General features: G+C 37.6%; 1 protein-coding gene across 1 annotated transcript in view; it reads left to right on the top strand.

Annotated features, from left to right (window-relative positions):
* Positions 1–15,074, top strand: part of TMX4 (thioredoxin related transmembrane protein 4) — a 43,054-nt gene that overhangs the window by 17,079 nt on the left and 10,901 nt on the right. The window contains exons 3-5 of the mRNA XM_032351386.1: positions 2,934–2,979; positions 4,584–4,712; positions 7,171–7,216. Of these exons, the coding sequence (XP_032207277.1) occupies positions 2,934–2,979; positions 4,584–4,712; positions 7,171–7,216 (221 nt within the window). The remainder of the gene's footprint in view (positions 1–2,933; positions 2,980–4,583; positions 4,713–7,170; positions 7,217–15,074) is intronic.

Below are 15,074 nucleotides of genomic sequence, written 5' to 3'. Positions count from 1 at the left end.
AGACCTTGACCTTAAAGCCCACAACCTCAGATGGTGCTTCTTTGTTCCAAGTTGGTAATGTTTTAACTTTTCAGGTAATGAGAGCCTCCTTTGATAGCAGCATCAGTATTAAAGGTTAGAACACATTTTTTGGAGCAGTGACATGAAACCCAAAGCTTTCTAACTTTTGTTAGCCTCTCAGAAATGACATTTATTTGAGGTGAATTTCCTGGGGTGTCAATCTTCAAAGGACTTAGTAGTGTGTCATAGTCTAAGGGCTACTTTGGTTATTCTTGGTTTTGTTGTTGATTATCCTGAAGATATCCTTAGTGACAGTGTATTATTCCAGTATCATTCAAATTGAATTCATATCTGCATAAGATGCTGCGATATTATTATTAGTATTCTGCATGGGTTTTCATTAGAAGAAATAAACATAAATAAGTTTTGAGAATTATAATTTATTAATAATCTTTATTTTAAATGAACCTTAATTGATGGTCTTATAAATTGATACAGCAGTCATGGAAAAAAGCACAGCAATTCATATCAAGAGCCATAAAGTTCTCATACCCTTTATTCTAATAGTTTTGGCAATGAGCGTCCTTTTAGTCTGAACCAGAAAAGTAGACTCTCAGAGACTATATATATATATCACTGTGTTTTCTTTCTTATTTCCTCTGTATTTATCTTTTCATGGGCACATTTATTTGTAAAAATATGTTCTCCAAAATAATGTATGATTTCCAAAACACTTGACACTAAATTACTTTATTACATCCCACTTTATTCCAACTTTGAGCCAGAGCCTTAAAGAACATATTCACTACACTGTATTTAGTACTTATTCTATGTCAAATACTGTGTCCTATGTGCTTTATAAATATAAAATCATTTAATACTAAAAATTAGTGAGATAGAAATTACGATGCCCATTAATGAGAAAACTGATAGTTTAAATTTACTGACCAAGAACATATGAAGGATTTTTAATTTTTTTAAGATTTTATTTATTTATTTATTTATTTACAGAGCTTGAGCAGGGAGAGGGGCAGAAGGAGATGGAGAAACTCCAGCAGACTCCACACTGAATGCATAGCCTGATGTGGGGCTCAGTCTCATAACCCTGAGATCACAGCCTGAACCAAAACCAAGAGTCAAATGCTTAAATGACTACACCATCCAGGCACCCCTGTGCCTTCCATTTTAGAAGTCCATTGTAAATAAAGCATAATTCCCTAACACTGTGAGTGTCCTTTAAGATTTAGGGCAGTCATAAAAATCTGTAGCTAGGAAAAAAGTGGGATATGAAACTATCTGTAATTAGCAAAACATATAATAATTTTCAAGCCTTTAAGGTTACCAGTACTCCTTCTCTTGGCAATTTAGATTTGGAACTATACCAAAAGATGCCTTTGTTCCTTGGTAGAGCGGAATTCCAAGCCTGTTAGAGGTGAGAATGACCTGTAGACAGAGATGCTTATTCCAATCCTCAGCTGACTTCTCGGATCACTTTTGTTTCTGTTCCTGCCAGTACAACCTTTAGAAAAATGTACAATCATAAATGTGAAGTTTATTTTTCTATTTGTAGTATTGGCTATTACTGCCTTCAGAATACTGTGTTTGCTTTTAGGTGCCATACAGGTGTTTAAAGTTAATTGCTTGGATATGAGAAAAAATAGAGAATGCTTCTTTGGGAAGACTCATCATCATCAATCAATAAATTATTTTTCTGAGTATAGATTTACTTTATAAAATGAGTATAAGCAAACATTCCTTGTTATTAAAAATACACCTTCAATATTGCAAACAGCAAGTCATCGCAGAGATGTAAAATTTGAGCCACTTTATTTAACTAGGGATTGATTTTGTCTAGATTGTTCTTAAGTGGGAAAGGCAGAAATGATGAGAAATGTGAAAATGTTATCTCTGCATGTTTTCATGTGGGCCAGGAGGATCCTTTAGCTTTCCTTCTTTTTGCCAGAACTAGAATGACTCACTCTTGGTGCCCACATAAATATTATTTAGTTAATAGTAAAGAGCAGAGATCTGTTCTTTACTCCTGGTGTCATGCAGGTTTTTGTTGCATGCCCCTTTCCCTGATATCATCCATCTCTGTTTCTGGTCATGATCATTTGATTAAATTCTCCCCCTCTGCCACTAGACTATAACTTCTGTAAAAACAAAGATTGCACGTTTTAACTTCTGTAAAAACAAAAATTGTATTTTTGCTTTGTATGTCTTGAGCCATTGTCACAGTCCCTGGAACAAAGAAGTTGCTTAGTAAATATTTGATGAATGACTAAGGGTTTTATTTATCCTTATCTTCACATGTACCTAGCATAGCCCTTGATATGTGGTTATTGTTCAGTAAAGGTTTGCTGAGACAAGTTGAAAAAAATCTTTTTAACATAGATAGGCTTCCTTGACAGAAATTAACAAATTTTCTAAGTGTGAAAAGATTATACATGATCTTATTATTTCATACTCTTCATTCTTTTTACACCTGTAACTGATCTAATCTCGCTTCAGAATGATTCAGGCAGGCTTTCATATACCCATTTTACAGAAAGGTTAAGTAATGTATTTATGGTCACAAAGCTAGTAACTGGAGAATTTAGTATTTAACCCAGATTGCATGACTCTACAACCTGTCCTTTCAGCCGCCATACTATTCTAAGCAATGCACAAGCCAGAAAACTTTAGTGCAATACATAAAAAATAAGCAAATTATATGTCAGTAACCAGAAAGTGGTAGGTAAATAAAAATGGATAAAAATACAGTTTCTTCAAGTAAAAAGAAAAGAGGTAAATATGATTAAATAAATGGAACAATTTTAATGTGGCCATGAAAACAAGCTCAAGGCTGCTTGTTCTTACAACATAAATCAGGTGCTTGGGGTAGTCTGAATTTGACTTGAAACTTTTTTTTTTTTTTTTTATGCCTCTTGTAGGTTTGAGTGGCCGCTTCTTTGTCACTACTCTCCCAGCATTTTTTCAGTAAGTTTAAATAATTTTCTGATTAGAAACTTAAGAACATTAGAAGAAGTTTGAAAACAGTATCAGGAATTCTAAGTTGTTTTCCATAACCATTGCTTATTCAGTTGAACATTTGAAGAGAGTGTGCACTGGTGTGCAGTGAATGATAGCTGGTATAAGAGAAGGGAACCTGGAGTACAGCAGGGGAAATCTACCTAATGTCAGACAGTGAGTCGGAGGGGTGCGGAGTGTCAAAGAAGATTTCTCTGATAATACAAAAGGCAGGAATTGAGTTAAGCAGACAGTGGAGAAGCCCTTTCCCGATATAGGAGCTGTCATGGAGAAAGCTGGGAGAAAATGAGATACCTTCTGAGGACTGTAACTGGTTTTGGCCCATAGGATGCAGTTGGATCATCTTGGGTGATAAGGCTAGTGAGGCTCAGGTAGTGATGGGGGAAGAGAAAAGGGAAGATACTTAGGAGGTGGGATCACTGGGACATGTGACTACTTAGCAATAAGGAAGGAAGAGCCTATAATGACTACCAATGGGCCATGTAGAACTCATAAAAGCTATTGAGGAGCCATTAGAATAAGATGAAGTTTGGAAGATAGAGGCCAGGATGGAGAAGAAAGTGAAGTGCCTGTTAATTCCAAGTGGAGAAGTTTAAGTAATAGTTAGATTTCAGGATCTCAAGTACAGAAGAAAGATCTCGACTGGAGAGATGTATTGGGGATTCCTCAGCATTGAGGTAGACAAACACTGCAATGTATCTAGGGAGAACATGCACAATAGGACTAGAAATGGGTCAAGGATAGAACCTGGGGTTGACCAACATTAGGACATCTGCAAAGGAAGACAGGGTAGTGAGGAAGTGAGCAGGGGTGGTAGGGGTAATAAGAAGCCAGGGGAGCTCATGTCATAAAAGCCAATGGAAAGGAGAAATGAAGAGATGTTTAGTAGTGGACAGTGCCGATGACAGACCAAGAAAAATGACAGAAAAGTGCTTTATAGATATGTTATTGATGAGCCATTGGAGACCCCCAGTACTAGCAGTTTCTATGGAGTTGTAGAAGCAGAACCACCGATCACAAGAATGCTGAATGAGTAATACATGGGGAGAAAATGGCCAGTGCAGACCTTCCCTCAGGAAGCTGGATTGTGGTGAGAAAGTCAGAGAAAAACTGAGGGACCTGTGAGAATACAAGGTGTTTTGTTAATTGAGGCGGGGCGGTGGGGAGCTTGAATAACATAAATTTGGAAAGCTGGATACAAGTTTTTAAAGCTTGATAACAATTGCTCTTTTGCCACTGTAAGAGAAAAATTGAAATAATTGATAGCAAAAATAATAAAAAGTAACTTGGTAGATTAGATGCTGCCAAGAACTTTGCTTATGGTCCTAAATTGTGCAGTGATAAAAGTAAAATACGTAATGCCTGCAGTTTTGGAATTTCTAATCTGTAATAGATTAATATTTATGCCTAACTATATTTTTTTTCTTCAGTTGAGCCAAGTGAAAATTCAAAGTGAAGGTCACATGTAAAACTAGTATTTGTTTTAATTTTTATTATCTGTAACACTTGTTATTTTAATGGATTTATTCTCCATTTGTTTTTCTAATTTATAGTGCAAAGGATGGGATATTCCGCCGTTACCGTGGCCCAGGAGTCTATGAAGACCTGCAAAATTATATCTTAGAGAAGAAATGGCAATCAGTGGAGCCTCTGACTGGCTGGAAATCCCCAGCTTCTTTGATGTAACTTGTTATTTTTCTTATGACAAAGTATTATTTATAAAATGAGAGATATTAACTTAAACAGCCCATAGGCCTTGCAAGTCTAAATTTTTCTTCATATTCAGTTCTGATTACCCAGACTGTACATGACCATGTTTGGCCAATGGTTTTATGACCCACATGTTTCAGCTAGTAGTTACTAGCTGGGAATTAGGTATCCAGACTCAGGTAGGTTACAAAAGCCTTTCCTCCAACTTTTGTACTAAGCCATATTAACTATTTTCTCTTTATAAAATATGATATTGAATAACATTTGCTATTCTTTCTTCTGTTTAAATTATTGATAAGATAGAAGAGTTAACTCTTTCTTGAATTATAGTTTATGAAGGAATTGCTCTTGTATTTATGTGGAAAATAAAACCTATGGTGTCTTTAGCTGCCTAGTAGAACACAGATGAAGGTAACTTTTGTCCGTGAGGTCAAACTGTGTAATTATTGGTGAGGTAGATAAGGCCAAACCATACAAACTTTTTTAACAGTTGGTTTTAATTTAGAATGAATTGTCATAATTGTAGTTGTTTATATTAGTATATATAAGAATAGGGAATATCCCTGTTGAAATAGAATCAACGTATGCAATATTTAAGGAATAAATCATCCAGTAGCATTTGTGTAATAGCCAGGAAATCTAGAGCTTACTCTAAAAGCAGCTCACTAGGGTGCCTGGGTGGCTCAGTCGTTTAAGCATCTGCCTTGGCTTAGGTCATGATCCTGGGGTCCTGGGATCAAAATCTGTATCGGGCTCCCTGCTGGGTGGGGAGTCTGCTTCTCCCTCTGCCCCTCATCCTACTTGTGCTTTTTTTATCTTTCAGATAAATAGATAAAATCTTAAAAAAAAAATAAAGCACCTCACCTCTGGTGTTTCATTTTACAAATATTTGAGCACTGGTTTTATGCCAAATGCTGCTCTGGGTGCTAGATATTCAACAAGACAGAGTTGGTCCCTCTGCTCTCTTTAGGTAACTTAAATTAAGGCAGATTAAGGGGAAAAAAAAACTAGGGATATGAAGAATCTTAATCTGGGTAACTACTGTTAAAAACAGACAGATCTTTAGTAAGGCAGGAGGCATGGGCCTCTATTGGATGAGAGTTGGAGCAGCAGAGAGAACTGAAGGAGAGAATGACCTAGCTGGGTAAAGAGGGTAGGGAGGAGTATTTCCGACAATGGGGATATCACGGTTATAGGCCCCCACTGGGAAAGAGCTCATGGTACTGAAGAGCAGAAAGATGGGTAACATTGAGCACAGAGAAAGGGAGGGGGAGCGGTGTACACTAAGAACGAGAGGCAGGCAGGAGCAGGATCATACAGGTCTGCGGCCTTGGTTTGGAACTTGGATGTATCAGTGCATACAATTAGAAGATGACTCTTAGGAGGAGAGGCTGGAGAAGGCACCAATGGATGAGGTGAGACAATCAGAGGCTGTTGCACTGTACCTGTTAAAGGTATAGTGAGGAAGAAGAAACAGTAAGCACAGACTACTCTTTGGAGAAGTTTGTGAAGCTGGAGAGCCATGTAAGGTCCAAGAATGCACTTTTTAAAAGAAAGAGAAGGTAGAACATGTTTTCGTGCAGAAGAAAATGAGCCCGCAGAAAGGGAGAAATTGCTAACGCAGGAAGAGGGATGGCAGAAAGAGCCAAGTCATTAACAAGACCAAAGGGATGGGATCCATGGCACAAGTGGAGGAATTCGGCTGTGGTTAGGGCAGATCTCCTTTCTCTGTTGTAACAGGAGGAGGCGGATCAGGTGTACACCAGGCTCAGATTTGGTGGTGGGAAGATAAGAGAGATCACATGGTGGCTTCTGATTTTGCAGTGATGTACAAGGAGTATTTGTTAGCTGAGCAGGAAGGTCTGAAGAGAGGGAAAAGACGTGAGCTATCATCTCAGGTAGAGCCTAAAACAATACAGTATTGAGTGCTCCCTGAGGTTTGTGACTGGAAAGGGAGAGCGATCAGCTGGTCATGTGGTTTTCCCCAGAGACATGCAGCTACCCAAGGTTGGGGTTTTTTGTCAGGTATGTACAATGGAGGGAGAAAGGGCCAGAGGGGTTGAATATTTATAACAGAGGAATTGAAATGAAGACTATGAATCTAAGCTTTATGTGAATGAAAGTGAATCCAGGAGAGAGGATAATATTACAAAAAGTGGAGGGGCAGATCCCTGTGACCTGAGGTTTTTTGGTTTTGGGGGGTTTTTTGTTTTGTTTTATTTTATTTTTTTGTTTGTTTGTTTTTAAAATAGTTTTCACGCCCAGCATGGAGCCCAACACAGAGCTTGAGCTCATAGCTGTGAGATTGAGACCTGAGCTGAGATCAAGATCCAGACACAACCAACTGAGCCACCTAGGCCCCCCCTTGTTTTTTCATAATATACATCACCAGTGGTTCTCCTTCTCTTCATTTATTCATTTTTCTTTTAGGATGTCTGGAATGGCTGGTCTTTTTAGTATCTCTGGCAAGATATGGGTGAGTAATCTTAAATATATTTTTTGTGACTATCTTTGCAGACAGGTTTTTAAAGAGTAAAAATGTAGCTTCTAAACAATAGGAAAGTAAACATTTACAAATACTTGTATAATGTCACTTTTCTTCTTAAGCCACACAACTGCTCTCATGTGGGGTCTCCAGTAGAATTGCGTCCCTGTGTAGAAGGGCATAAATTGGAACAAAGACCCATAACTACTGTATCAGTCATATTTTCTTAGATCATGGTGAGTTCCTTTATTAAAGTTGAAAGGCTTATGTGGTTTAACTTCATCTTATTTTTCCATTGTTAGAATCTCCCTATAGGTCAAAGATTATCTAAGCCTGAAAGTGATTCTGTGCATCAGGGATCTGCAAACTATAGCTTGGGGGCTGGCTACCTGTTTTTATAAGTAAAGTTTTATTGGAACACAGCTATGTTCATTCATTATGATCTAAAATTGCCTTCATGCCACAGTGGTAGTGTTGAGTAGCTCTGACTGAGAACACGTGGCCCACAAGCCCAAGATATTTACTTTCTGGCCCTTTAAGAAGAAGTTTAAATGCCCCTGCTATAAGCAATTTTATCGTTTCACTGAGTCATTTCAGTGAGTTAGAACTGTTATTTAGGTTAAAAATGTTGAACAATTATATAATCTTGAATGTGTTACATAATCTTTTTACTTCCCTTTATGTGTAGGGTGGGGTAAATTCTGCCAAATTTAACAAACTTGCTGTGGAATTAAATATATATCCTTAAAGCATTTCAAAAAGTCTTTAGAAGTGAGTCCTTATATTTGTCTTTTCAAGGCTATGGTTCTAAGTCATGATGTCCTGCTTGGAACTTAATATTCAAGGAGTTCATGAAGACTCTTCTGTTTTTCATGCACATTGTTATATGTTTAGGGAAATTTAAGAATGGTCTTTTGGGTCCCAGTTTTTCAGTTATATTTTATTTTCTGCCTTGTAAGATGGAATACTAACTCCAGTATTTTTTAACAGAAGCTAGGTTTGTCACTTGGATTCAGTATTTCTTAAAGTTTGTTAACTGGTTTTTTTTGACATTTGTGTATGATATTAAACAATATCTGGGATTTCCCCTCTCTCCAGATAGTATGAGTTTCATATTATTTCCTTCTACTGTTTTCTTAACACTGATAAGAAGTTTATTCAGGGCTTGAGAATTATGAATTGCCAATTGGGAATTGAGAGTAAGAATTTTGCCTTTTGTAGTATGTTGACACTAAAGGTTGACAGAGTCATTTATTCTGATAGCCATCTGAGAACCTTGTAGCCTTATAATGTCTAATTCAACAGGATGACCATTATAGGTGGATGTCAGGAATCCCAAGAGTAAGTTCTTAGCATGGAACCTATAATAAGTGCATGTCAAGAGATGAATTTGTACAGTGGTTTAAGAAGAGCTTAGATGGAAGTTGGTCGTAACTTTCATGCATTGTTAAAGAGGTATATTTTCAAATATTGTATCCGGGGAGAGAAATGATTGCTTTGACCTCATATAACTTGGCATTTTGTGCCTTGATAAACAAGAGTTTGATAAGGAGTTACAGTTTTTCATTTTATCATGCAAATAATTACAATGTGTGGCACTGTCGCATCAAGGCCAGGAGTGGGTGTTTTATCTTTATACGCACCGTGCGCCAGCCGTGGGCAGCATGCAGATTCTGTGTGTATGCATCAGACTGCAAAGAAAAGGCAATTTGGAGAATAGAATATGAACCATCTCTGAATAACCAATGAAGATGTTCTTCCTTTTGTTTTTTTTTAAGATTTTATTTATTTATTTGAGAGAGAGTGAGCGAGAGAGCGAGAGAGAACCTGAAAGGGTTAGTGGGGAGAGACAGTGGGAAGTGAGAAGTAGACTCCCCACTGGACAGGGACAAGACTCAGGCCTTGATCCCAGTACCTTGGGATCATGACCTAAGCCAAGGGCAGATGCTTAGTCAACTGAGCCACCCAGATGCCGCAATAAAGATGTTCTTTTTAGTGATTGAAAAGTAGAGTATATATGATGTTTATATACATATGTATCCTTAGAATGTCTTTGCAGATATCTAAACGGGGAACAAAAGAAGATAGGTTTTTTTTTTTTTTTTAAGATTTTATTTATTTATTTGACACAGAGAGATCACAAGTAGGCAGAGAGGCAGGCAGAGAGAGAGGGGGAAGCAGGCTCCCTGATAGAGCAGAGAGCTTGATGTGGGACTCAATCCCAGGACCCTGAGATCATGACCTGAGCTGAAGGCAGAGGCTTAACCAACTGAGCCACCCAGGTGCCCCCAAAAGAAGATAGTTTTAGAGGATAAATTGTTAAATGTGAAACACAAACAATTAGATTTTACATTCTATTGAGTCAGTTTTATCTAGTATTAATACCATATTTTTTTCCTTTTTGGTCAGTTTTTGCCTGGAATGTTTTTCCACTTTCAACCTTTTCATTCTTGTTATGTTATAAATGAGTCTTGTAAAATGCATATAGCAAGAAGTAATTCTTTTAAATGATAAATTTAGTCCATTTATATTTATTGGCCTTAGTAGTGTATTTGCCCTAACTGTAGGTTGTGTGTGTGTGTGTAGCAGGGAGTAATATGACTAAAGGAACATAAGTGGTAGCTTAGTAGATTATTTTGATCTCTCCATGTGTGTGTATTCATTACCTTAAAAAACTGCGAGAGAAATCTGATATCACCCTCTGTATCAGCATCTAGCTTCTCCAAGCCTCTTGACAACTTTTGTAGTTTCTTCTTTTCTTAGCAACAAGTTTCCAAGCTTCCATGAAATCTCTGGGAAGGGCTCTCACAACCTGTTTCTATAATCTAGATCTTGTCCTCTTACTCACAGGGAATGTGATTTCCAGCCTGGTGAGAACCAATCTTCGGTTGTCTGTCAGGTTTCCACTTCAAATTCGAGGTGCAGTCTTGCCTCATTGCATCTAAAGAACCACTTATGGAGCAAGTCCTCCTAGCTGACTACTCAGCTCACTCAGCGTATTTAGCCAGCCCTTCTCGCTTGCCCAGGATTCTTCCATCAATGCTGAATGTATCATTGTGGGGAAAATAATCTGTTTGTAACTCATGTCTAAACAATATAAAACTCCAGTGCAACCATATTAACAGTGAACAAAAGAAACGTAGCATGTGGTGAGAGAGAGAGAGGGAAAGAACATGGCTAGAACCAAATGAGTGTAAGGTCTCCAAGAGAGAAGGTCCAAAGAGCCAAACAAGAAAGAGAGAAAGACACAGAGTGGCTAATGGCAGTGAGGCATGGTTACTGATGACCATCCACAATCTCTCTTATCCTACTGTGGTGATGTGGATTCATAAACAGACAGAAGTCAGTGTTTCTTCAGCAACAGCATCCCCTGGTTGGGTGGCTGGTTAGGCATAATACACCTATAGGGAAAATTGCATGCTATTAAGTGGGAGGAAAGGTAACAAAGCAGTGTTTGTAATGTTATGTTTGTGTGGTATTTCCATGTGTTTACGGGAAAGTGCCTGGAAGGAGATTAATCAGATGTCAACAATAGCTATCTCTGATACTGAAATTATGGCTATAGCTAAATGTCTTATCTTTGTCTGAATTAATTTTTTTTTCTGTAATGGAAAAGATAAAGTAAAAACAAGAGTGATATCTATAAGATGAGCCTACTGAACTAGTCCTTAAAGTCCTTGAGTTTCTGCTGTAGGAGTAAAGCCAGCTTGCTGGGTCTGGCATTCTGGAAATAAGAGCTTGTCCTCAGGATGTCAGAATTGCTTGGTGAGGAGACACCCACACAGCTGAGTTCCCATGAACTCAGGGGTTTTGTTGTATTTTGCATTTGGCTTCCTTAACTCTACACCAACCTCCCATATGTTCTTGCTTGACTAAATTCTTGAGGTGAAGAAGTTCCTAGTACTGTGTTACAAGCCAGATCCTGCAAGCTTCCTGCTGTCACCTGGAATCCAAGTGATCCTTAGTAGGTAATTTGTACCACAATGTGGGGGAAGGGTGGATAATCTCATATGTTCTATCCAGCACTAAAATTCAGATTGTCTTTCCAATCCAGTCGTGATAGTATTCACTGATGTGTTTTAATTTTTATATAAACTTGTAGAAATCACTGCCACTTTAGCTCTAACACCCATCCTCATATATAGTCTTGACATTTGCCTACCTCATAAGAGTCACTGGTGGCTGGAAGACAGCTCAAGGAGTTTCTCAAAGGTGGATAGACATCTTCTAGATGTCTAGAATAGTAGCAATATCAAATTTCTTTGAAATTCAGCTTAAAAGAAGTCACTCATCTTAATGAAAAATGTTAATGATGTAAAGGATAGTACAAGGTGAGGCAAATGCCATGAAAGCAGTGCACACATTGAACTTGGCGAGCACTGTCACTGACTCTGGTGCCACTGTCAGGGTTCGGAATCTTGGGGCTGACATGTTGTTTGTGGCCCCTGTTTGGAGAGACTTTCCAGCCTTTCTGTCTTCTCATCTTTTTTCACAGTTGGCTACAATGGTGTAGGGAAGTATTATCTTTCTCTCTTCCAGAGAGACAACTCATTATTCTCCACCCTTTGTGTGTATCTCTGAGCTCATGAGTTTTCCCTGCTATAAACTGTTGTCACCAGAACATTTTGAGTGCTTAGCATAGAATCTGGCACCTAGTCAGTACTTGGTAACTGCTTCCTGTTAGTTGTATCCATTAATCATCGTTGTCATCATTATTTTACTTTTTACCTTTCATTAGTCAATAAGGAATGCTTTCTCTTTTTATTTATTTACTTTTTTAAATCCAGGCTGATAGCAGGATTAATGGCAGGTTGTACAATGTGTATTTTTGCTAACTAGGTTTAGCATCTGAATGCATTTCAGTATTATTTTATTTGATTTGGTGAATTTGTGCTGTTCACTGAGCTAATATAGTCTGTAACTTCCCTCACCTCAGTGCCACTGTTCTTGTTCAAGGACGCAGACCATAAGGTAGGATGCATCCTGGCGGGGATAGTTTGTGTGGTGGAGAAGATTTAAGACTTTATAAATACCTCATCATGAGGATTTAAGGACATGAGTGTTTAGACTGGAGAATAACGAGAGTGTTTCTTTCAAAGTGGAATACTTTTTTAAAAATTTCAATTCCAGTGTAATTAACAAACTGCTATATTATTTTCAAGTGTACAATATAGTAACTCCTCTTAACTCAGTGCTCAGTATGAAAAGTGTACTCTTAATCCTCATGACTTATTTCACCCATACCCTCACCCAGCTCTGCTCTGTTAACCATTATTCTCCACAGTTAAGAGTCTGCTCTTTGGTTTGTCTCTCTTTTTCTGTTTTGTTAAATTCTGCATGAGCAAAATCATATATTTGTCTTTAACTTATTTCACTTAGCATTATACACTCTAGATCCATCCACCTTGTTGCAAATGGCAAGATCTCCTTTTTTATGGCTAATATTCCATTGTGCATATATACCATATCTTCTTTATCCATTCCTCTGTTGATGAACACTAGGTTTCTTCCATAATTTGTCTATTGTCAATAATGCTGCAATAAACATAGGATTCATATATCTTTTCCAATTATTGTTTTCATATTCTTTGGATAAATACCCCATAGTGAAATTACTGGATCACATGGTAATTCCATTTTTAAGTTTTTGAGGAACGTCCATAGTGTTTTCCAAGGTGGCTGCACCAGTGTGCATTCACACCGGCAGTGCACGAGAGTTCTTTTTTCTCCACATCCACACCAACACTTAACAAGAATATATTTTAAAGCTCCCCCAAAACGTTGTGTTTTAGATAGTGGCATCTTTCCTCTTACTGTCTTGAGGTTTTTTTGCCCTGTAAAATGATCTAGAACCTTATTACAGTGAGATGGTGTACACCCACAGAATACCTCTTAATGCCTACAGGAGGCTGCAAAGTTGTGTCTTGTTGCAAGTGTTGAAAGGGTAAAACATTGAAGATGAACTGGACCCTTGGCTATTACTAGAGAAAGTCTTTCTGAGCTGCTCCCACACAGGGAGGATATTTTGAGGATTCTGATTTGTGTTTGAAAGGATATTGGATTTGTCCCCAAACTCCTCAGAGTATATTCTGTGACACTGGCGGGATCTAAATCCAAAAAGTTCTCTGTCATTAGGGTCGCCCAGCTCTGAATGAGACTATGCAGCACTGGGGTCCCTGAGTGAGTGCCCCTGGTCAGCATTGAATCTGACCTTCAGTAGTTCCGTCCCCAGAGGGAATACTGGGCTCCCTGGAGAGAGAAAGCTCTACCTTTGTCCATGGATGCTTTGGCCTTGCTCCATTCCTTAAATCCAACTGACCACGGGGTAGAATGTTCTTCTCATTAATTCTACTGTAATGGTGTTTTCATTTAGTCTCTCACTCAAATCTATATGTAGCCAAAAACTACCTCTAACTCCGTTATCTATTACAATGGTACTGTGTATGTTGTCAGGCCCATTAGGTGATATTTTTGAGCATTTTAAGGAAACAGAGTAAGATACTTCCCTATAATGAGCACATATAATTTTGAACAAGGATCAGTATTTTCCACAATTGAAAACTGTCACTTTGCCTGGCAGTTAAAACACGGGAATCTAAAACTGAGTGAGATCAGTTTGAATCAGTTACTACTCAAAAACGTATATACAACAAGACTTCACGTACCTAATGCCGCAAACCCCAACACTCTCAAAGGTGTTCTAAAACTACTGTGACTCTGACAAAGTAAACAGATAAAGATTTATGTCTGCAGTTGTGAAAACACAACTTGGTTAATGAGGCTTTGGTATTAACCAACTAAAAGACCACAAGATGGCAGGGTTTCTCTAAGAGGCTCACATAGATCTTTAAAGAGTACATTGATGTGAGAAAATTGAAGTGGAACTCAATACAGTAAGAGGATATTTTGAATCCACTCAGAAGTGTGTGACCCAGAATGCAATGATTCAAAGTCATATAACTTACTGAATTCCAGAAAATAACTTAGAAAATTTCTTAAGGGTTAATTTAATCATTTATTTTGCAGAAAGAGTGTGAGACACTATGCAGGACTTAGAACAGGACGTTATTCATTCCAGCCATATGGATGGATATTATTTATAAAACAAGCTCCAGAATACACACCTCTATGGGTCAGCACAAAGCCAGACTGGTTTTCTCTATCTTCTAATTCTTTGGCACATTTCAGAGTTTAATCCTGATGGTGGCACGGAGTCATCAAGAAAAGCATAAATTATGTATACATAGAATTTTCTAAAGGTGGATACATGTATGCTACATTTTAGAACTTACACTGAACAGAATCTGAATGAAGCAGGCTTTTGATATCGCAAATACCTCTTTTCTACTGGGCTGCAGAATGTTAGATTACTCTTAATAAATAATTGCCCCAGCTAAAGATAAAATGATGACCAATGCCATCAACAGAAGATGGATGAATGGATGATAGTTTTACGAATCATGAGTTGTTTGCATTTCCTATGAATAATTAAAGGATGTGCTAGTATCTTTTTTTAATTCAATAAATATTTATTGAACACTTGGCATATATAAATATATAAAGTATTTGCTGAGTCTTTAGATCTATGTCTTTTACTGAATAAGAAATTGGAGAGAAGAGAGCTCAGATTATTCTAGACCATTAACAAACTTTTTTGTTTGTTGGCTTATCATTTGGAATTAAGCCAGAATAAAATACATTATTTAATTGAATTAACATTTATAAACTGAGAAACCAATGGGAGATACTTGAGTAATTTGGGTTTTGAGAAATATTAAATTAAAATAGAAACTAGGAGTCATTTTCATCCACCTCATCAGTTTTAGGTAAGTCATTCTGTTATCTCTGC

The sequence above is a fragment of the Mustela erminea genome, chromosome 7 (genome assembly GCF_009829155.1).
Source record: "Mustela erminea isolate mMusErm1 chromosome 7, mMusErm1.Pri, whole genome shotgun sequence".
Taxonomy (NCBI): domain Eukaryota; kingdom Metazoa; phylum Chordata; class Mammalia; order Carnivora; family Mustelidae; genus Mustela; species Mustela erminea.
The sequence above is the reverse complement of the archived record's forward strand: the minus strand, read 5'-3'. Positions and strand labels throughout refer to the sequence as shown.